Source organism: Anas platyrhynchos, chromosome 27 (genome assembly GCF_047663525.1).
Source record: "Anas platyrhynchos isolate ZD024472 breed Pekin duck chromosome 27, IASCAAS_PekinDuck_T2T, whole genome shotgun sequence".
Taxonomy (NCBI): Eukaryota; Metazoa; Chordata; class Aves; order Anseriformes; family Anatidae; genus Anas; species Anas platyrhynchos.
In genome coordinates this window covers 774,131-795,369 of record NC_092613.1, presented here as the reverse complement: position 1 = coordinate 795,369, position 21,239 = coordinate 774,131, and the positions used below count along the sequence as shown (strand labels likewise).

The following is a 21,239-nucleotide window of genomic DNA, read 5'->3' as shown; positions in this document are numbered from 1 at the left end:
ACAACCCTGGTGTGATAACACTGCTGTTCCAGCTACAAGTGCAGAGTACAGCACTGTATGGGCTGCTGCCGGGAAAGTTAACATTCCAGCCAGACCTGGTACACTGTATTACTTCCTTTTCTGCTGCAGTGCTTCCAAGCACCTCTTGCAATCACTCAGAATCACACAGGAGTGATTCTTAGAGAGCTCCTGGCACGTGAAAGTGTCCCAAGTGCCTTGAGTTTAATCAGGCCACAGTTCTTCTTACTCCTAAGCTCAGCAATACTCTGCAAGTGATGCTCCAAAACAACGGGTTTCACACTGAGTACCACGAGGTCAAACTCACCCTGTGGCTCATGGTTCCAACCAAATGCCATTTTGCAGCTAGAAGACCCCATCATGCTCATAACCTATCAGTAGTGCTCAGGGTGGCATGCTGCTAATATAAATGATACATCCCCTCACACCATGCCACCAACCCTGCTGTCATCTCATGGCTGGGTGTGTGCACATCACAGGTCTTCCCACTCCCCAGGGCTGAGGGGTTTGGTGACTTGTTCAAGAGGATGTCCTGAAACCCCAGCTCCTGAAGCACCAGCTCAGTCCTTCCCGTTTTCACGCACATGACAGATGGAACGATGTACTTTCTGGACTTTGATCTCTGTTTTCTCTCTGTGTTTCCTTCTAGATCTTCCCTTCTTTCCAGCAAATTGAAAGAGAACTTTCCCGTATGGCAAAGAACTTTTCAAGGAGATCTTTCACTTCACAGTATCTGTGGATCTCTACTTCAGCCACATATCTTTTTTGCCTACATCTCTGGACTGTCCTCTGCTGCCCTTCACACTCGCTGTTTCTCCAGCCATGTGACACTCATTATTTCTGAATGCAAAAAATAAGAAAGACAAAAAAATTCTTTCAAGTTGCGGAGGCTGGGCTGTCTTGTCATTCATCTGTGGGGAAAACAAAGGAAAACAAAATAAAGAAGAAGAAGCAATCACTAAAAACACCTCCTCCCTGAGCAGTTTGAAAGGGACGGAGCTCCTCTGTGATGTTGGCAATACCATGCAGCTCTGCAGGAGAAACACAGTGATCTGCAGTGGAGGTTTGTAGAGGTGCAAGCAGCAAAGAAAAAATGATCTTGCTTTAATGAATTACCTTAAAATTCACCTGTTGTAATCTCCTCTAATGAGTTACTTCTCCTTCACAGAGTTAGGGTTGCAGACAGTGTTTCAGCTCTTGGTTCATCCTGTAAGCAAAGTAAAATGAGCTTAAAAGTATTTACAATGTGGGTTTCCTTATGAAAGCAGATGTTCCATCTTACTAGAGCTGCCCCTTCAAGGGGTACCAATCCCACCAGCACACTGCAGTGCCCATGAGGAGATCCCATTAGGAACCAGACCCCAGAGCTCTGCCCACACACTTTGCCCTGTCACACTGCTTTTTGCTCAAGGCCATCGATGGCGATGTGGTGGGGATGTGGCAGAGGATGCTGCTGAAGATGTGACTGTGAAGCACTGCGGTGGGGGTGCCAGCACGTGCTACCCTGCTTTGGGACAGGATGAAATGTGCATGCCAGCTGACTGCTTCTGCTGCAACATGCCCCTGAGCTGATACTGGCATGACTGCCTAGGAAAGGGATTACGTTAGCACCACTCCTGTGGCCTAGGCCAGCTGGGCTGTCAGTCTCAAAGGCTCTTCCTCATAGAAATGCACCTTCAGAGTTAACACTTGTGCCAACTGTTAGCAGGGCTACATCTTGCTTTCAGCCTTGAAACCATACCAATACGTACGGTCCTGAATGCTCCTGAATTCAGTGTCCCATGCATGTCCAGCTGGGAGAAATTTACTGAGTCTTTAAGACTCTCCATAAGCCTTTTCTAACTGCTTCCACAATCCAAAGTATTTGCCAAGCATACTGTGCATAACATTCTCCCCACACTCCCACAGACTCGCATTTCACTCCAAGCTATGCTAACCCATAGCTCTTTGTGCAGTCATCAAGTTTCAGTTGTATTTTATTTATCATAGGCTTACACTTCAAAATTTAACCTTTTAGTATCTTGTGAGGTGATCTCTTGAGAAGGCAGTGCTTCTTCCTTGCCACATAAACATGGTTGCCTACAGGCTATACAGAATTAGTCTTCCAAATCTTTAGCCTTTTCCACTTCTATCAGCTTTGATTTCTTGTAATCCCCTGTGTCCAGCTGTCGCGTTAAAGGGGTGTAGCTGATTAACCGTCACGGGCCCGTTTGGATTCAGAGTACTGAACCAGTCGGACATTCACCAAAACTGGGGGTCCGTTCGGACAATCACCAAAAACGTAATAACCGCCTGGGGGTCCACTCAGACATTCACCAAAAACGTATTAACCACCTGGGGGTCCGTTCAGACATTCACCAACAATGCATTAACCGTCTGGGGGTCTGGTTAGATTCAGAACACTGAATTATCACGGATAATCACCCTCACCCAAGTCGCATTAATGAAAACTATCACAATGCAATCAAGTATGGTTTATTACAGCAACAGATAATCAGGTTCTTTTGGATTGCCGGCGATAGTGACTGTCTGCAAAAGCAAGCTAATATGCATGAAATACACAGGCGTTATAGGTGTTATAGATGTGACAGGTGTTATAGGTGTTACAGATGTTATAGATGTTATAGATGGTATAGATGTTACAGGTGTTATAGGTGTTATAGGTGTTATGGGTGCACAGCCTAGAAATAAACGCGTTGAAAGGATCAAAGACTCTATATAGAGATTTATAAGCAAATATTCAGATCTCACCCAAAGGCGTCCCAATGGGGGGGGAAGAGAGGCTCAGCCCGTCGACTGATCCCAGGAGTCAGGAGGTCCTAAGGATGCTGTATGTCCTCGGGATGGTATCTCCCCTGACGGTGGTATCTTCCCTAACATCCCCTCTCTCTTGGGCCAATTTATATTATTTTCTATCTTTTAGGTGGAGCTTGAGTGGCTCTAGTCAAGCATATCTTAGTTATGATTGGTGTAAAGTTTTCCCGTCTCCGTTTAAAGTAATAGGCTCCGAGAAATTCAGAGCGCATGCTCAGTGAGGGGTGGTCGCACCTTGGAGGCGGGTAGCTTTTGGGATGGAGGTGTGTTTTGGTATTATAATGATATTATAATGAGCAAAAAGAACACTAGGGTACAGCATTTGTCAAAACGTGACAGGTCTTTGGCTTAGGGTGGCAAAAAGTGCTGCTTTGTGCACAAGAACAATAGAGGTCCCACCTGATCACAGAGCCTAGCCGTGGTGTCTCCACTCCACTCCACGCTCCGTGGTGTTCCTTAGAGCTAGCACACCAAGTTTCCCCAGCGCGATAGCATCTAAGGTTGGGAGCCGAGGGAACGCTCAGATAATGCAGTTATGCCCTACCCTGAAAGCCTCTTCAAAGCTGTACCTTTTCCTTAAAAACGTGAATGTTAGTTTTATTTTCCTAGTTACTTCAGGCATTTACACCACATAATCCACCCCGTGACTATAGTCACTCAAGCTTCACGACAGTTGAAATATGTCGGGGATATCACATACATTCTCGGATTGAGGTTTATCGAGTGTATGTACATTTTGTAGGGATGCTAAACGTTTCATCATAAACCAGAGTTTAACATACAAACTAATTGTCAGTATAAAACAAATACAGTGAGTATTAGCAGAACAATAACAGGGTGAAGCATCTTGTTGAAGATTCCCTTGGCAGCTGGCGACCATCCAAACAAAGTGTCCCACCAACGGTGTCTCTCATCTCTCTGCACTCTTTCCATCACTCGATGTATTTCTTGTGCATCGTGGTGGACAGTAATCAGAGTCTTTTGTCCATTTTCTCGGACTTGTGTCATCAGCTGCTTCAGGTCCTCATGTACCAGCAATTTCTTCACCAAGGTGAGGTTCATTCCAATAGGAGTAGGCAGCAGTTCATGAAGCAGAATATAATTAGATGCAATAAGTTGATAAGAAGTGACAGGAGCTGAGTATTTAAAATCACATCCTAGAATTTTGGTAAAATTGCAAACACAAACATTAGAGTGATTACTGGTATCTACCACTGTATCATCTACGACTATAGAATCACAATGAGTTCTCATACAAACGCAACCTTTCCCAATATATATAAGTACAGTTTCAAGGGTTTCATTAGGATGTATCTCGAAGTGGCAAATATTTTGCTCAGTGTCAAGACAAATGTCTTGAGATTCCAGCGTGTTACTTTCACAGATGAAACCTTTTTGTTCACGCACAATGCATGCATTTACATCAATTGTTTGCCACTTTCCTCCCTTTTGATGGGCCCATACTTTATGTTCTTTAGGATAAAGTATAGTTCCATTATGATTGAGTCCTAATGCAATAATTGGATATACATTGTATACGGTGGCATTACTTATAGTAAGTATAAAGGCAACAATTTTATCATTTTCTGAATAATGGGTAAAGTTGACTAATTGCCACCAAGCTTGAAATTCTTTTTCAAATTCTGAAGCATTATCCCAAATCAATTTTCGAATTTCAGTGGGCAAAGTTCCTCCTTCTCCTTCTCTAATAATAGCTGCTGCTACAGATTGTATCCATAACTGCGCTTGGATACAGCTCAAGGCAAGGGAGGTATTGCCTTGGGCTTTTCCAAGGGCATTTACAATTAATTGATGATCATTTTCCTCAATTTGTTCCCAATGGGGTAAAATATCTGATAGAAGCCATTGATTTGCTCCTAAAGCCAATAAGGATGATTTTATTGGTTGTTCCAATTTCCTTAGGTCATCTGTAGTAGCAGTTACTCTACTCATTAAAACCTCAGCATCAATGCTATTTAATATACCTAATCCTGTCCCTAATAACCCAGTTGCATCCCGTGGCACACGCTGAGATTGTTTTAGAGAACGTCCATGTAACCATGCTAACCAGCCGGTGTAGGCAGTTCTCAGAAAGGTGGTACATTTCGAGTTAATTTCAGAGATATTAATGTGCAGCGCTAGCTCTACCCTTTTTAGGGACCAACTAGGGTTAAAGAGAATTTGTTGTTGTCCCACATTTTTAATTATGTAAGGACCTGTTTTGAAGATGGAGGGAGTTAGACTAATGGGGGGCTGAGTTGGTTCATTTTCAAATATCTGCGGAGGCAGAGGCTTCTTATCCTTTGTAGTCGATGATGTTTCTGTAATTCAAATAATATTTCTGTGCCTCTATAACCCCAAAGACAGTACACAATTATAGGTTTAGTGAAAGTAAAATTGTACCAGCAATCAAAATTTGGTTCTGTTATTTTAGTACAATCAGTACTATAATTTTGTGGTCTAGTAGAATCAGTGTATACTGTCTTAATTTCAGTAGGCCGATTATGAGTGGATCCATTAGTTATTCGACAACCAATTTGTATTAGCTGGCCAGATGTGGCTTGAAGTTCAGCCATTTTTAGAGAATCATTCCAACTCCATTCATCTTTTGAAAATATTTTGTTTCCCTGTAAAACTAAGGTAGATAAATTTAGGCTCCTTTTGTTCTGAGGTGTTCCAATGATTGCGCTGTATCGTGATAATGCATGATCCCAAGGATCATCATAAGGTGTTATGGTGTCACTGGGTATATTTCTACTTCCATACTGCAGTATATCAAATGTAATGTATGGTGTTAGGTCAGGTGGTGTAGTTGGTTCAGGCTCAACCACATCTATTTTGAATCTAAATAGTAGTCCTGTACACCGTGACTGCGACAGGCCTGAACCTGAGCAGTGTTGTTGCCATATACAAGTTACAATAGTGGGTTCTATCAGGGTAAAATTATACCAACAATCCCACTCATCCGTAGCACAGGATTTTGTAGTCACTTGATTTCCAGATATTGTTATTAATGTGGCTTTCTCGTGAGTCGAGCCATTAACCATTCTACACCCCACTCGGATTTCTTCTCCTGTTCTTCCTTTTAGAAGTGGAAGCCATCTCTCATCCCAGCCCCACTCGTGTCTCGAAAACACCTCAGTTCCATGCATAACCACGGTAGCTAAGTTTAATTTTTCCTTTAAGGCTTGCGTTCCCAAAATACCAGTGTATTTAACATAGGCTTGGGACCACAGCCAGCCTGGTTCTCCTTGGCTGTAAACCAGAAGTGATCGCATCAAGGTCAGGGCGGAGCAAAGTATTATTAATCCAAACTGTTGATTCGTCATCTTCCAGCTGTCCATATGCTGTTCGCTCAGGGTTCCTGTAAACATAAAAAGAAAGAAAAGCATGCTCGGTTGTATTCAACCGGCAGGGTCAGAAAGAAGGTGATATCCACCGGGTGCTGATCCGGTGTGTTTTTCCTGAACAATCTTTAGCTTCCCATGCATAGGGATTTTTGGGAGTAGTTAGTGTCATGGGTACTATTCCAATCTGAGGCATTTTTACCAGCACAGGCTGTCCAGGAGAAAATCCTACAGTGTGCTTTTCCATTTTGGTATGATGCTTTTCTGTTTCAGTGTAGTGCTTTGGAGTGATGGTGGTAGAAGATGTACAGAAGGCTTTCATTTTGGGGCAGCCATCTCCACTCCATCTATTATTTATTTGATAGATGGCGTCATGTAACCGCAAATGCCATCCAGATTTGTGAGTATTTGCGAAACGTTTGACCAAACCATTAGTGCGTTCTACAATACCATTTGCTTGAGGATAATAGGGGGTGTGGAATACCCATCGGATCCCTTCCTCTCTGGCCCAGTCCTGTACCACTGCAGCTGTAAAATGTGAACCATTATCACTTTGAATTTCTTCAGGTAGGGGGAGTGTACTGAACCATCCTTTTAATCCTTTTACCGTGTTTTCCCCAGTAGCTGATGCAAAAGCAGTAGCCATAGTGAGACCAGATATTACCTCTACTCCTACTAGAACATACTTCTTCCCTCCTGATGATCGCAATGGGCCGATGTAATCAATCTGCCAGGAGTGCCACAATGTTTTCCTGTCCCGAATGTGCAAGGGAGGTGCCTTACTCGGATGGTCCTTGTTAAGCCGTAAGCGACATTGGGAGCAGGCAGTCACCACTTGTTCACACAGTTTGACTGATACAGGCCATCCTCGAGCTATACCTTCCCGGTATAAGTCAGCCCGTCCGGTGTGGCCACGCTTAACATGTAACCATTCGAGCAACCGTTCCCATTCTTGGTTATCATTAGTGAGATCTACTTGACGCAACCGTGTGAGGCTATCTACCTGCTGATTGAATTGGGCAGCTACAGTGTTCGACTGATCATGTCCTTTTACCCATCCTATATGTAGTGTTCGCTGTTTTCCTATCTCTAACAGTTGTTTCCAACTTTCGGTTTGCCAGACTGGAACTCTATTTACCTGCCAATCATTAACTGCCCAGTGACCGATCCACTCAGTAGCTCCCTTAAAAACAGCATATGAGTCAGTATAAATATGGGTAGCACCATGTTGTGCGGCTAATAAAACTGCTCTGAGTTCCCCTACCTGTGCACTGCCTTCACCGGTTTCAATCAGTTTCTCTCCTGTGGCTACTTCCAATGCCACAGCCTTGTATTTCCACTTATTGTTTTCCCTATGAGACGAGGCATCTGTAAACCACACTCCTGTAAGATCACTGTCTTCCTTTAGAGGAGGTGCTTCCTGGATTGGAGATGGTTTGGTTGGTGGAAGCTGAAACAGGAGGGCACTATCTATGTCCTTTTGTAGTTTGGATATTTTAGTATTACCCTCAGTGATTGGCATAATCTCATTAATACCTTCTAGATAGGCATACCATTTACGAACCGTGGGTTTCTGGGCAATGCCAGCAGGTGGTATTGTTCCTTTACGGACTACATCCAGGATACGGAAAGGTCCTCGGACAATCACATTCTGTTTTCTCCTTAATTGCTCTGTCTGTTTCACTGCTCGCACTAAAGACAATAATCCCTTCTCAAGATCCGAATATCTCCTTTCAGTATCACTGAAAGAGTGGGAGCTGAATTCTAGTGGTCTCTCGGGTCCCTCTGGTCCCCTTTGCCATAAGTTACAATGAGAGCCATGTTCACTGAACCCCCATTCCACATGGATAGGGTCAGTAGGGTGTATAGGACCAAGCTGTTGGAACAACCTTAATTCCTTTATTAATAATTCTATTGCATTAGTATGCTGTTCAGTCCACTCCCATGATTTTCCTTTCCTAAGCAAGTTATAGAGAGGACGCGCAATGATAGCAAAACCTGGGATATGTTTACGCCAGTAACTTAAAGCACCCAATACTTGTTGTAATTCCTTTACACTAGAAGGTCTTTGTCCGTGTTCTATTTTTTCCAGCGTGTCCTGAGGAATAGAGGCAGCTCCATTAACCCACCATACTCCTAGGAATTTAACTTCCTGAGCAGGCCCTTGGCACTTTGAGTCAGGGATTTCCAATCCTAAATCAGTCAGTGTCTTCCGGATATTTTCCATTGTGCCTTTTACGCTTTCCTGATCCTTTCCCCCTATCAGGATATCATCTATATACTGATATACTGTGTTGTCCGGTGGAATAGGAATTTCTGCTAGAATTTTAGCCAAAGTATTGTGGGCAATCGTGGGAGAATGCTTGTATCCTTGTGGAAGCCTATTAAAAGTATATTGGATTCCTTTCCAGGTGAAAGCAAACTGAGCTTTGTCCTGCTCAAGGAGAGGAATCATAAAAAACATATCTTTAACATCCAAAGCAGCCATCCAAGGATGGGCAGCGCCTTGTATTAATGTCACTATTTCTGCTATGTTTGGGACTGCAGCAGTTAAAGGTGCGGTGTTAGCATTTAACTGTCTGTAGTCCACGGTAAAGCGCCACTGCCCAGTTGATTTCTTTACTGGCCACACTGGTGAATTATAAGGTGAATGGGTCCTTTTAATAATGCCTCTTTCTTCCAATTCTGTTACCACCCCGTCAATCCCCATAAGTGCTGCTGCTGGCAACGGATATTGCCGAACATTAGTAATTTTAGAGGGAGGTAAGGGTATAGATGTTTGTAGCAGGCTCAATTTTACTGTGTCCGAATCCTTTTGATATGTCGCGAAACTCCACACTGTTCCATCAGGGAGTTTCCACATATGACCACGCAGTACGTCAAATCCTAAAATATTAGTGTATGCAGCACCAACTAATACTTCTACCCTGGTTAATTTTTGTTCCTCTGGCAACCAGAGTGAAATTTTTGCGGTAGGGCATTGTTTTTCCACACCATCGATTCCTGTAAATTTAACCCTGCGTCGACCAGGTGTTATACCCAGGGTCTGTGCGGTCTCATGTGTGATTACTGACATTTGAGCCCCAGTATCAATAAGAAAATTTACCAATATTTTTCGGGGTCCAACAGGAATGGCAATGATAGGGTCAGATTGTTCATTAGAGAGCCATTGAATTGCTAATACCCGCCGAGCAGGGTGGCTCACTGCCCTCCCCGGGGATAGGAGTTTTTTTGCTGAGATTCTGTTTTGTCACTTAAGCTTGGTGCCGAAGGTGTACATTCTTTACGGACAGGATTTTTTCCTGTTAAGCAATCCCCTCCATCTGGAACATTTTTCTTACCCAGAGATTGGACTAATGTACGGAGGTCATCTAGAGAAGCACCACGCAAGAGTGGTCGGGATGCACCCAAAGCTAGGGCCTTACGCCAGAGCTCATCCCGTTCTTTATTAAATTTGAACCTGTTTTTAAAATTAGGGTATCTGGGATTTTTAGTGTGGATTTGGCGGACTCGCCGAGAGTGATCTTGGGGCTTAATACTGGATGAATTAATCCAGCCCATTCGGCGTCCGTATTTATCTAGGTCTTGGACAAATTCACTCCATGTGGGAATAGGAAAGTTTGGATTCCGTCTACGACCACGATCACCATCCCTATGAGCAGCTTGTATACGATCCTGGGTGTTTGCTACAAACATTTTAAGACAATCAGGGAGCCCACGGATAAGAGGGGTTAATCGAACCGGATCAATAGGAGCTAACATCGGGGATTTCCTAAATTCATCTCTTTCATATATCGCCTGAATACAGGCTGCTTTTTGTACTGCTACAGCCAGGTCAGAATAGCCTGTAGCTCTAATTTCCAGAGGTTCCCCTCTCTCTTGGGGATCTATACCACCTGCCCAATATGCTGCCCGTGCAGTGATAGAATAACTATGGTCTCCTGGTGTGGTAGTTAAAAATACTCCAGGTCCCCAAAAGCCACCTGCTTCTTCCTCACTCAACATAATTCGATCTCCTCCTTCGAGAGAAACTCGCCACACATATTCCACTTCCGATTCCCCTGGTCGCCTTGAGAACTTCTCCTGTATTTTAATCAACTCCGCCGGTGACCACGGAATCGTTCGCACAGTAGTGCGGATTTCATCATTGTCATCAACAGTAGTCTCAGTCTTAACCAAAGGTCTCAAGGAAATCGATTGAGGTTCAGGGTCAGAAACCTCTTCAACACCATCATCATCGTCAGACCAGATATCACCATCCCAACTTTCAGGGTCTGCATTATACAACAGTCTACGAATCTGCTTAACCGGAGCGCAAGGCTGTATTTTAGTTAACAGATGACTAACCCTTTCCAGTAATTGTTTAAGATAATTATTTTCACTCACGAGTTTATCCACTCTAACTCCTAATGCCTTTCCTGTCTCCCTTTCAAAGGCCAATGATGACTTCAATATTTCATTCTCTGATTTCAAAGCGGTATGTTCCGCATCGGAGATCAGTTTGGGAGCAGGAGTTTCCTTAGCTTCTTGCTGAGCACAAGTCAAACAAGCTCCTAACACCGCACAAATCGCACTTTTACCCTTTCTTAGACCAATCCTTCGTGAAGCCTGACACTGCTCAATGCGCTCCACCACCTTTTCCTCATCTTTCCAAAACTTTTGGGCCCATTCCTTCCCCGCCTGGGAAGGGGCACATTTGTATTTCTGCAGAAGTTTATCCATAGCAATCCTGCCGACTACGCCAATTTTACTGTCGCGTTAAAGGGGTGTAGCTGATTAACCGTCACGGGCCCGTTTGGATTCAGAGTACTGAACCAGTCGGACATTCACCAAAACTGGGGGTCCGTTCGGACAATCACCAAAAACGTAATAACCGCCTGGGGGTCCACTCAGACATTCACCAAAAACGTATTAACCACCTGGGGGTCCGTTCAGACATTCACCAACAATGCATTAACCGTCTGGGGGTCTGGTTAGATTCAGAACACTGAATTATCACGGATAATCACCCTCACCCAAGTCGCATTAATGAAAACTATCACAATGCAATCAAGTATGGTTTATTACAGCAACAGATAATCAGGTTCTTTTGGATTGCCGGCGATAGTGACTGTCTGCAAAAGCAAGCTAATATGCATGAAATACACAGGCGTTATAGGTGTTATAGATGTGACAGGTGTTATAGGTGTTACAGATGTTATAGATGTTATAGATGGTATAGATGTTACAGGTGTTATAGGTGTTATAGGTGTTATGGGTGCACAGCCTAGAAATAAACGCGTTGAAAGGATCAAAGACTCTATATAGAGATTTATAAGCAAATATTCAGATCTCACCCAAAGGCGTCCCAATGGGGGGGGAAGAGAGGCTCAGCCCGTCGACTGATCCCAGGAGTCAGGAGGTCCTAAGGATGCTGTATGTCCTCGGGATGGTATCTCCCCTGACGGTGGTATCTTCCCTAACATCCCCTCTCTCTTGGGCCAATTTATATTATTTTCTATCTTTTAGGTGGAGCTTGAGTGGCTCTAGTCAAGCATATCTTAGTTATGATTGGTGTAAAGTTTTCCCGTCTCCGTTTAAAGTAATAGGCTCCGAGAAATTCAGAGCGCATGCTCAGTGAGGGGTGGTCGCACCTTGGAGGCGGGTAGCTTTTGGGATGGAGGTGTGTTTTGGTATTATAATGATATTATAATGAGCAAAAAGAACACTAGGGTACAGCATTTGTCAAAACGTGACAGGTCTTTGGCTTAGGGTGGCAAAAAGTGCTGCTTTGTGCACAAGAACAATAGAGGTCCCACCTGATCACAGAGCCTAGCCGTGGTGTCTCCACTCCACTCCACGCTCCGTGGTGTTCCTTAGAGCTAGCACACCAAGTTTCCCCAGCGCGATAGCATCTAAGGTTGGGAGCCGAGGGAACGCTCAGATAATGCAGTTATGCCCTACCCTGAAAGCCTCTTCAAAGCTGTACCTTTTCCTTAAAAACGTGAATGTTAGTTTTATTTTCCTAGTTACTTCAGGCATTTACACCACACCAGCCACTGAGACATACCTGGTGGGTTCTTGGTTTTGTTCTAATTCTCTGAGTGAAGAAAGCATATCTGAGAACACTATCACTCTAAGCAGCAACAGGGAAATACCTGTGAACTGTCCCAATGTGTGAGGAATGTTTTAACAATTCCAATTCGTGTCCATAAATTCGTGTCCATAAATTCATGTGCATAAAGAATAATTCTGTTTGAATCCTGTCTGCCTCTGGGCCCTGCACTGGCAGTTTAATTCTTGAACCACAGATGCAGTGTGCCCCAGTCTCCCCCTCATTCCAGTCAATTTATCACGTCTTCAGAAAACACTCCTTAAATTTATGAACCTGTTTGCTTTTGTTATTCCTGACTTCTAGTTCTAACAGTTACAGCCTTTTTTCCTGTCTTCTTCGAGATTAACTTAACACTGCTATAGATGTGTCTGTGAATGGCTGGGGAAGAATGTTTTAATTACTCGTGAAGCGTCAAATAAGAAAGCTGTTTGTGTTTGATGTCTGGGAGTTTCAGAACAACTGATAACAACTAGTGACTGTTATGAAATACTATGTGGATCCTTGGTATCTGGCCAGGGGGGCCAAGAGATTAAAAGGAAGAAAAAAGAAGCTGAAGGACGGTTGGGAGACAAGACCTGTGGAGAGTGTACAGAGAGTGTTCCATAAACTTGGAATAGTGCCAAGTAAGTACAAAGGGTGAGAGGAAGACTACGAGCCTTCAGCATGAAAGACCCCTAGAGACCCCCAGAGGAGACTGATGCGCATGCTCCAGTAGGAGGAACTGGACCCCGGAAGCTAATTTTAATAATCTCTTTTTTTAGAAGTAGTAATGAATATGTATTAGTCTAGGTGCATAAAAATCAGCTGCTTGATGTAACTGGTGTGCGTCCTGGTGGAGCAGAGACTCCCAGTGCACCCAGCGCTGTTTGCTTACCTCTATTCCTTTATATTCTTTTAATAAATCCTATTTTTTATTTAATCCTAATTTGAATCCTGAGCCATTTATAACACAATGTAATCAGGAACTGTTCTGGAAACATGATATGACGGATTGCCCAACTGAAGTGCCTCTACACCAATGCACACAGCTTGGGAAACAAGCAAGAGGGGACATTCAGTGGTGAGGCACTGGAACAGGTTGCCCAGGGGTTGTGGATGCCACATCCCTGGAGGTGTTCAAGGCCAGGTTAGATGAGGCCCTGGGCAACCTGATCTAGTGGGTGGTGGCCCTGAACGTGACAGAAGGCTGGAACTGGATGACCTTTGAAGTCCCTTCCAACCCGAGTCATTCTATTCTATGATAAATAATGGCAGTCTGGAGGCCATCCATTAGCCCTTTGGCTTCTCACTCACCTTGGTGTCCCCAGCTCTTCATGGACACTTGACATAGGCATCTGCCCACCAGGAAGGCCTTTGTACCTGCTGCTCTGCTGGTGCTCTTGCTCTTGTAGAGATGAATCTCAGGAGCTGAGCATCTCCAGTATAGCTGCTTTTTTTGGCAGTGGCTCCATCTACACCTCTCCACACTAAAGAAGGTCCTTTCTTCACAGTGAAAGAGAGGATTTTGCCCAAGATTGCCCCAAGGCTCAACTTCTTGTAATGAACAGACAGACAAATCCCCAGAGTCATTGCAGAGAGCTGAGACCAGGTTGTGGAGCAACCAAGGGACACGTGATGCTCAGCCAACAACCAGGATGGAGAAAAAAACAGGCCACTCAGTCCTCTGAGCCTTCATGGCAGGTCACCAGGTTCTCTGTATAGAGGGTATGGGGACAAAGGGCTTCTTTGGGGGGTTCTGTAGCCCCAGGAGCATGGCCAATTTGTTGGCACCCTTATATTTGTGCTTGCCATCCTTGGCTCAGGACTCAGAAGGGCTAATGCCCCACTTCAGTCCAGGAAGACACTTTCAGTATGCTTTTCCAGTTGATTTAATTCCTCTGACACTATCATGTCTCCATGACACCTGCATCATTTATAAAACTCCTCCCTGCCTGCAGGGGACAGAAGTTATTATTGAGGGTCTGGAAGGTTATGCCACCCTCCCACTCAGACTCTGCAAAATAATTGAGGAGCCCTTGGCGTTCAGCTCCATGGTTTCCTCTTGAATGACACTCAATGTCAAGGCAGGGCTTACAGGCTTACAAGAAACAGCTTTTGTCTGGTCTCGCTGCTCCCTAGCCCTTTGCAAATCTTTCTGGAGATTTCCTTCAGGTACAGTTCTGCTTCTTAAACATTTTAAACCAGAATGATATTTAGCAAAGATAAGGCTTAAGCAGTCTCCCTGCATCTCTCTGTCTCAGTTGGGCTGCTTGATGGGCTTCAGTACACTGAAAGCTGATAACAGCAGCCTGCCTTGGGGAGCCTGGGTCTACATCCAGACTAAGAAGCTCAGCAAAGTCAGGGGGGCATGGCAGCCCAAAGTGTCTGATCAGAAGCATGCTTCATGGCACAGTTTAGAGCTGTACTAACCAGAATGCCTCGGGGGTTAGCGTGGACCAGGGACCATTTTCATGGAGTTCTGGGGAAACAGCTACCTTTTTGCAGAGTTTGGCTGTATGGCTGTACTAGCTATCTCGCACCAAAGTCAGGACTGGAAAGAATCCTTGGGGTGTTTAGTCTAAAACACTCAGACCATGGTTACCTCTGAGAGTAGCAGTTCTGAACGGTTGAAGTGTTAGTCATTAGGTGTCCTCCCACTATTATGGGGGAGGTATACAGGGACCTAAGAAATCCACCACTGTAAATACACAGGGAGAGTGTGCTGCAGCATCAGATCTTCCAAATTCCTAACCCAATTACATGCCAAAACAAAACAAAACAAAAACAAACAAACAAACAAACAAAACACAACAACGAAAACAAAAAAAAAAAAAAAAACAAGATCTCAACGATGTAATGCAAAACAAAGCCAACAGGGTTATTGCATAGCTCCATGCAATATGTCCTTTGTATTTTGACTGCTGTCAGCATGGTCTGTATACAAGATAAATTAAATTATTATTATTATTATTTTAAACAAACTGTAGAGTACTGTTTCTCCACTTTTAGCATTTGTTTTATTAAAAATGACTCTATATATTAATGTCTATACATGTAACTTACATTTATATACAAATAAATGAATAAATGAATAAATAAATAAATCTATATATATACTAGACTCCCCCACCACCCCGGGCACAGTTTCATTAAAATGGGTCTTCGTATGTCAACCACTATTTACGTTATTTAGGTGACATGAGAGTTTTCCATACAAATTTTATTACAGCTGTGCAGCTCATGAAAATTTCCAGAAAAAAGGGTGAAAGGACACAAAAAAATGGGCATTGGTGGTTGTTAGCAGGAAAGGGTCCTACACAGACAACAACGGACCTCTGGAAGGCTGGGCAGATGAGCGATGGGTAGCAGAGTGTTTGTTGCAGGGTATGTGAACATGCCCCGCACTGCAGAGCGAGCCCAAAGCAGGGAGGGGATTCCCCCCGGATTCATTCAGGCTTGGCTGCCAGGATTAGTTTCTGAAATGTAGTTGGGCACATATGGATGCAAATAAGCACCCAGTAGGAATTTTAAAAGCACATAATCCCTAGCAATTTTGTGGGAGGAAGGCACCTGAATACAGATAAGAATCTAGCTTTAGGTGCCTAGCCTTTTACAGAATGAATCTCAATAGATGCCTACCTACTCTGTTAGATACCTACACATATTTTTCTTCCTTGGAACCAGTTTAAACAGGAGACTCTGCTAATCCACAGAGATGCAGTTTCAGTTTCTCAAGGCCTCCTGGCAGGCAGCAGCACCAGGAGGGAGACCTTGAAGTTTCTGTAAAGCAGCACCCCCTGTGATTGCTGTGAAGTCTGTCTCTGCTGAAGGCGTAGTAACAGACTGCTACGGCTCCAGCTGAATGCTCTGGCATTGTAATAGTCAAATTATATGCAAAATGCATGCATAGTCATTACTCATTAATTAATTTAAATAATTGACTACTTCAGAAGTATGTATGATCTGTCTCTTCTGCAGCTGCTTCATCTGGCTGATCTATTGTTCTGTGGACACATATTAGAAATGTTTGTGAAAAGCACAGAATATTTAGTTTGTGAGTACTGTGTAAGTAAATATTCTTTTTATCCAAGTACTCCAGAAGCAATTAATTAACACCATATCCTCAAAGAAGAGAGCCTTTCATAAATCACTGTCAGTAAAACAACCTAGTCTGGTTGCTGGGAAAAAAAAAAAAAAAAGTTCTATTTGCACAACCGTGGACAAGTCTAAAGCAAGAACAGCCCAGCTGAGTGAGGAGCCTGCCACCTCAAGCAGAAATTGTGAGAAAGGAGCAGTGCCTATGGCCTTGAATGCTCATACTCCATGCTGGCAATGTCCCAAGGGATGTGTGACACCGTGGCACTGACATCCATGGTAGGATCCAGGGCTATGCCATGTCAAGCCCCATCAGGAGAGCATGGTCACCTCTGCTGGACTCATCACTTGGAGCCAGCCCCTTTTGTGATGCACGAACTTAAGAAGACTTCCTGCTTTTCCAGGAGATCCTCTCCTTTTCTTCCTCCATCTGGGCTTTGCAGATGTTTTACTGTTGCCAACCACCAAGGAGACTTCAGCATCCTTGTTTTCTCTCTGAAGTAACCAGAAATAGTGTTAGCCTGATTATTGACAGAAGTCTTTTCTGGACTGGTAGCACCTGGACAGTGAAGATGGACCCTTGACCAGCATGGAGGTCTCTCCTGACCCTAAGTTAGATCTAAACTTGGTGTCACAAACTTCCTTCTCCTCCTTTTTTTTTTTTTTTTTTTTTCCCTTTTTCCCTTAGTGGCCAGATGAGGACTTCTGGATGTCAGTAATTTCTCTTTTAATGCTGACTCTTCTTCTGACCCACACTATGCTCTCACCCAGGCCACTGTGAATGTCTTCTCCACTGTGGGTGCCTTGCTTTTAGCAAGGGTACAGCAGAGGCTAGACCATGCCAGAAGATTTTCAGAAGAATGACACTGATTTGGAGGAAGGCTAAATGACTATAATTAAGATTATCATGTTTTGGTTTTGTTTTTCTCACTTCCCTTTTATCATCCCAACTATAATGTGATTCTATGATTTTCATCCTATCTTTGCAGATGGAGGCAAGTCTTTGTTCCTTGGTAATACCAGAGCCCTTCTTGACTGCAGAAGGAATCTATCTATTGTAAACACAATAAACCTTAGCACAACACTTCCAAACATCATGGGGAGAGACGCTGAGCAAGAACATGATCGCAGATCTAGTGAAGTTACTAGTGGGAAGAAGATACCAACTATAGTCACCAAAACAAGAAAGGAAGAATATCTTTTCCAAGCAAATAACAACCTGCAAAGGAGGATATTGCAGTCTCTGAGGAGATTCAATGTGTATTTTAGAATCAGATTTGGGAATCCAGCCATCTGTCCAAATATTGAAATTCATCAGCCATTTCAAGTGGGAGTTCGTCAAGCAAAAACATCCAAGGGAGCTCCCACGCCTGCTGTGTTACTGGGCTTGGGCCACAGCCAAACACCATTGACACAGTTTTCTTGCTCTTGCATCTTAACTTTTTTTTTTTTTTTTTTTTTTGGCTGAAAATCACCTCTGAGTGTGTGCAAAATCTATCTGTCAGTTCGGCAAAGTCACATGTCATATGAAAGTACTACAGGTGCTAGTAGGATTTTTCATGTGTGGATGGAGACAGGAGAATGTTCCCTGGCCACATGGAGACTCATTGCTCCCTTAAACATCCCTTGAAGAAGGGACCCAGCAGTGGCTTTCTCTGCATCACTCTTCTGTGTTTCCTTTCGGACCTTCATCAGCAAGGCTTTTTTTTTTTTTTTTTTATTTTTATTTCTGCAAATATTGTGGTTATTTCAAGGTAAGGAGAATAATTAAACAAGGCTAGGGAGAAAAGCTGGTACAGACGCCTCTGTGAGAGGGCTCAGCAGTGGACAAAGTGGTTGCAGTTGCTGCACCAGTGTTTAGAAAGCACAGTTCTGCTCTGGAAAGGACATTTGCCTCCCATCTGGATCCATGCTTTCAAACAGGGCTACTGTTGGTACTATTTGCCACAAGCTTTGAGCCAGAAACTGGGCAATTTTTACAAGGCAGCACAGATCTGCAGTCTTCAGGCATTGCAGGAGACAGAAGAGCCAGGCCAGAAGCAGCACGGGTAGAGATGCCCATAATATTGCCACAGCCATAAAGGGGCTGATTCAGCCCAGACTAAGGAGTGCTGGCTGAGCAGCTAGCAGGTGCAGGGAGGAGTGCTGCTGTCCCCAGCAGAAGGCAAAGGATGAACAAGATCAATGCCCACAGGACACAGATGCAACATGAAAACTTCTGCGAGTGCTGGGATTTCCACCGGGTCTAGTACCTGTCTTCAAAGCAACTCAGTCTACCCTGGGAATGAGAGCGCCCTGGCTCCCTTCGTATGGCTGTGTTCCAAGTCCTCGAGCTGCCAGAAGGCATGGAGGGCTGCCTCTGCCTTGTACTCCCCAGGCATGGCTGCTGTGCTGTGACACAGCCCAGAGAAGGTGGGCAATCTCATGCTGATTTGACTCATGACTTTTGATCTCCAGCATTGTGATTTCAGGAGATGTTTTTGGTCAAAACCACACTTTGGATGGTTTTGTAGGATATCCTGAATAACTACAGATGGGAAAATCAAGCCTGGGACCTAAATGTTCCTGTACTTTGAGTAAAAAAAAAAAAAAGTTATGTGTCATCTATCCCATCCCAAAGTGTCCGATCATCTGCTAGGCTAGCATAGTTCTGTTCCAAATCCCTGGGCAGATTTAGGGGCAGAAGCGAAGCAGCACATGGCAGACCTGGGAAGTCTTCTTTGCAGAGAGCTCTGGTAAAGAAGTCGTCCAAGAGTTTGTGAAGGCAAATGAGACAGGGGGTGAAATCTGTATATCATGCAGTTGGTAAGAATGCACATTGTTTCTCTGAAAAAATAGCTGCCACATCAGGAGGCTACCACCTGAGGCTTTCCAAGTATTACTTCCAAGAGAGATTGCTCTGCAGCTGGGACTAATTCCAGCAGTTTAACTTGCATGGACAAACCCAGTCTCTCCAAGAGAACCATGTCCTCTAGTTGTAAGTCAGGGGTGTCCTGCTGTGTTGAAACACTGTTCCCCCTCTAAACCTCCCAACAGCAGAGCTGTAACGGGTATGGAGACAAGTGGATCCCCTTGAATATCTTCTCTCCATGGTGGGCCCGGGGTAAAGCCATGTAACGAGGTCCCTTGGTGGGTCACTGCAGGCTGACCTGCTCTGCTGGGTGCGGGAAGTCACAGAGGTGAAGAATGACCATGGTGCCCCACCATCCACCACAAGGTGCAAAGCAGAGCCAGTACCAATGGTGGGAAAAGGCTGTTCCGTGGGGGAGCTGCCAGCTGCACTGATCCCTGTGTGGAAACCCAAACACTAGTCCTTATGTACAGGCCCTCTTTGAACAGTCAGAATAAGTTCCTGAGGAACTATTGGCTTCCTATAGGCTGACCCCATCCCGTGTATGGACAAGGTTCACTGAAATATATTCCCAAATTGCAATAAAGATTGAATTATTTTGCTTTTCCACATGTCCCTGCTCAACAGTACTCACTCTTCTTTCCTGCCTCCTCTCAACCTCTCAACTTGGCTTTTGTTTAAAAGCTTTTTTTTTTTTTTTTTTACTCGGGGGATTTAGAAAGTTTATAACACATTAAATCTCTCCGTAATCTCATAAATATAAATGACAATATTATGAAGAATAAAAAACGGTGCAGAGAAATCAGAATAATTAAATCTGGGACTTCTAATACTTAATGAGTCCCTTTGTCTCAGGCTGTGATTAGGAAGCCATCACTTGCTGCATTTTCTCTGATGGAGAACTGCAGATGAGAAAACTGATATGCCCCCAATGCTAGATTTGTGCAGCACCAAACACCAGATGAACTGCATATACTGAAGGCTTGGGTAAGGTTTGACTAGGGCATGCTGGAAGAGTAGCAGATGAGCTTCCAGTTTCACAGCTATGGGGAACATCTGGCAACAGATAAGCAACAGCAGGATCTGGCAAATTATTTCATCTACTGATTTAATCAGCATTTGGAAAGCCTCTGTGCACCAATATTTCTCCCCTGTGTCTTGTCTCTTTTTAATATAGAAAATCTTCAGTGTAGCACAGACTTGAAACAGCTCACTCTGGGAGGAATAGTCTGTCCTCATAGGTGTTTGGGATCAGCTAGACAAAGCCACAGCTGATCTGATCAGATATTGGAGATTGCCCTGCTCTGCGAGTCAGCATGGACTGAAGACTTCCAGAGGTCCCTTTCCACCTGCACTTATACAAATACTTTATTTCCTTCTCCTCACAGACTTCTAAAGGAGAAGCTAAACCAGGCTGATGTCTTGGCTGTAGCATCTCACCTTTGTGGTGATCTTGATCCTGTAAGGTGCTGTGTGCTTCCTCTGGTCTGAATCAGGTTTCTGTAGCATTCGAGAGGCATCCATAGCTTGACTCTGCCCTCTCTGCCCTCTGTTTCTTGTTCTAATACAGAGAAGTTGTCAGATTTTCTTTTTGGGTTTGTCCTTCTGACTCTGGAAACTTGCATAGAAATGGAACAAAAAGCCAGGCATGCTTCTGCTCTCTGCATAAGGCAGGATCAGAGTTTTCCATGGAAAACAGGGAGAAATGTTTCTGAAGCAGAAAACAGACACGATAGTTCCTCCACTCATTGTTCTCTTGACATGTCACAATTTTCTACCAGCATCTATTTAGAGGAACAAGGCTCCAGGTACAACCACTAGCCATCTGAGGTGGAGGTAGGATCTCAGCCTGGCTCCAGCTGCAAATAGCAAAGGACCTGTCCCTGTCCTTACCCCTGACCAAACTGAAGATGGAGTCACCTACTGCACTCAGTCAACCAGGTGAGAGCCTTTGCCCAGACACTGGTCAGTCCTCAGCAGTCTTAACCTGCACCTCTCACATTCCCCAAAAGCAGGACAGCTGCTGAGCCTTCTGGGACTT

At 44.1% G+C, this 21,239-nt stretch overlaps 1 protein-coding gene across 1 annotated transcript; it reads right to left on the bottom strand.

Moving 5' to 3' along the window:
* Window positions 1-2,188: 2,188 nt before the first annotated feature.
* On the bottom strand, window positions 2,189-20,722 carry LOC139999624 (uncharacterized). The gene is made up of 7 exons (XM_072028637.1): window positions 20,639-20,722; window positions 10,760-10,859; window positions 10,163-10,453; window positions 9,605-9,865; window positions 7,444-7,871; window positions 7,059-7,182; window positions 2,189-5,153 (listed from the first exon to the last, which is right to left on the bottom strand). Exons 1-7 carry the CDS (start codon window positions 20,720-20,722, stop codon window positions 3,625-3,627), a joined length of 2,817 nt encoding a protein of 938 aa, XP_071884738.1. The 3' UTR covers window positions 2,189-3,624.
* Window positions 20,723-21,239: the final 517 nt, after the last annotated feature.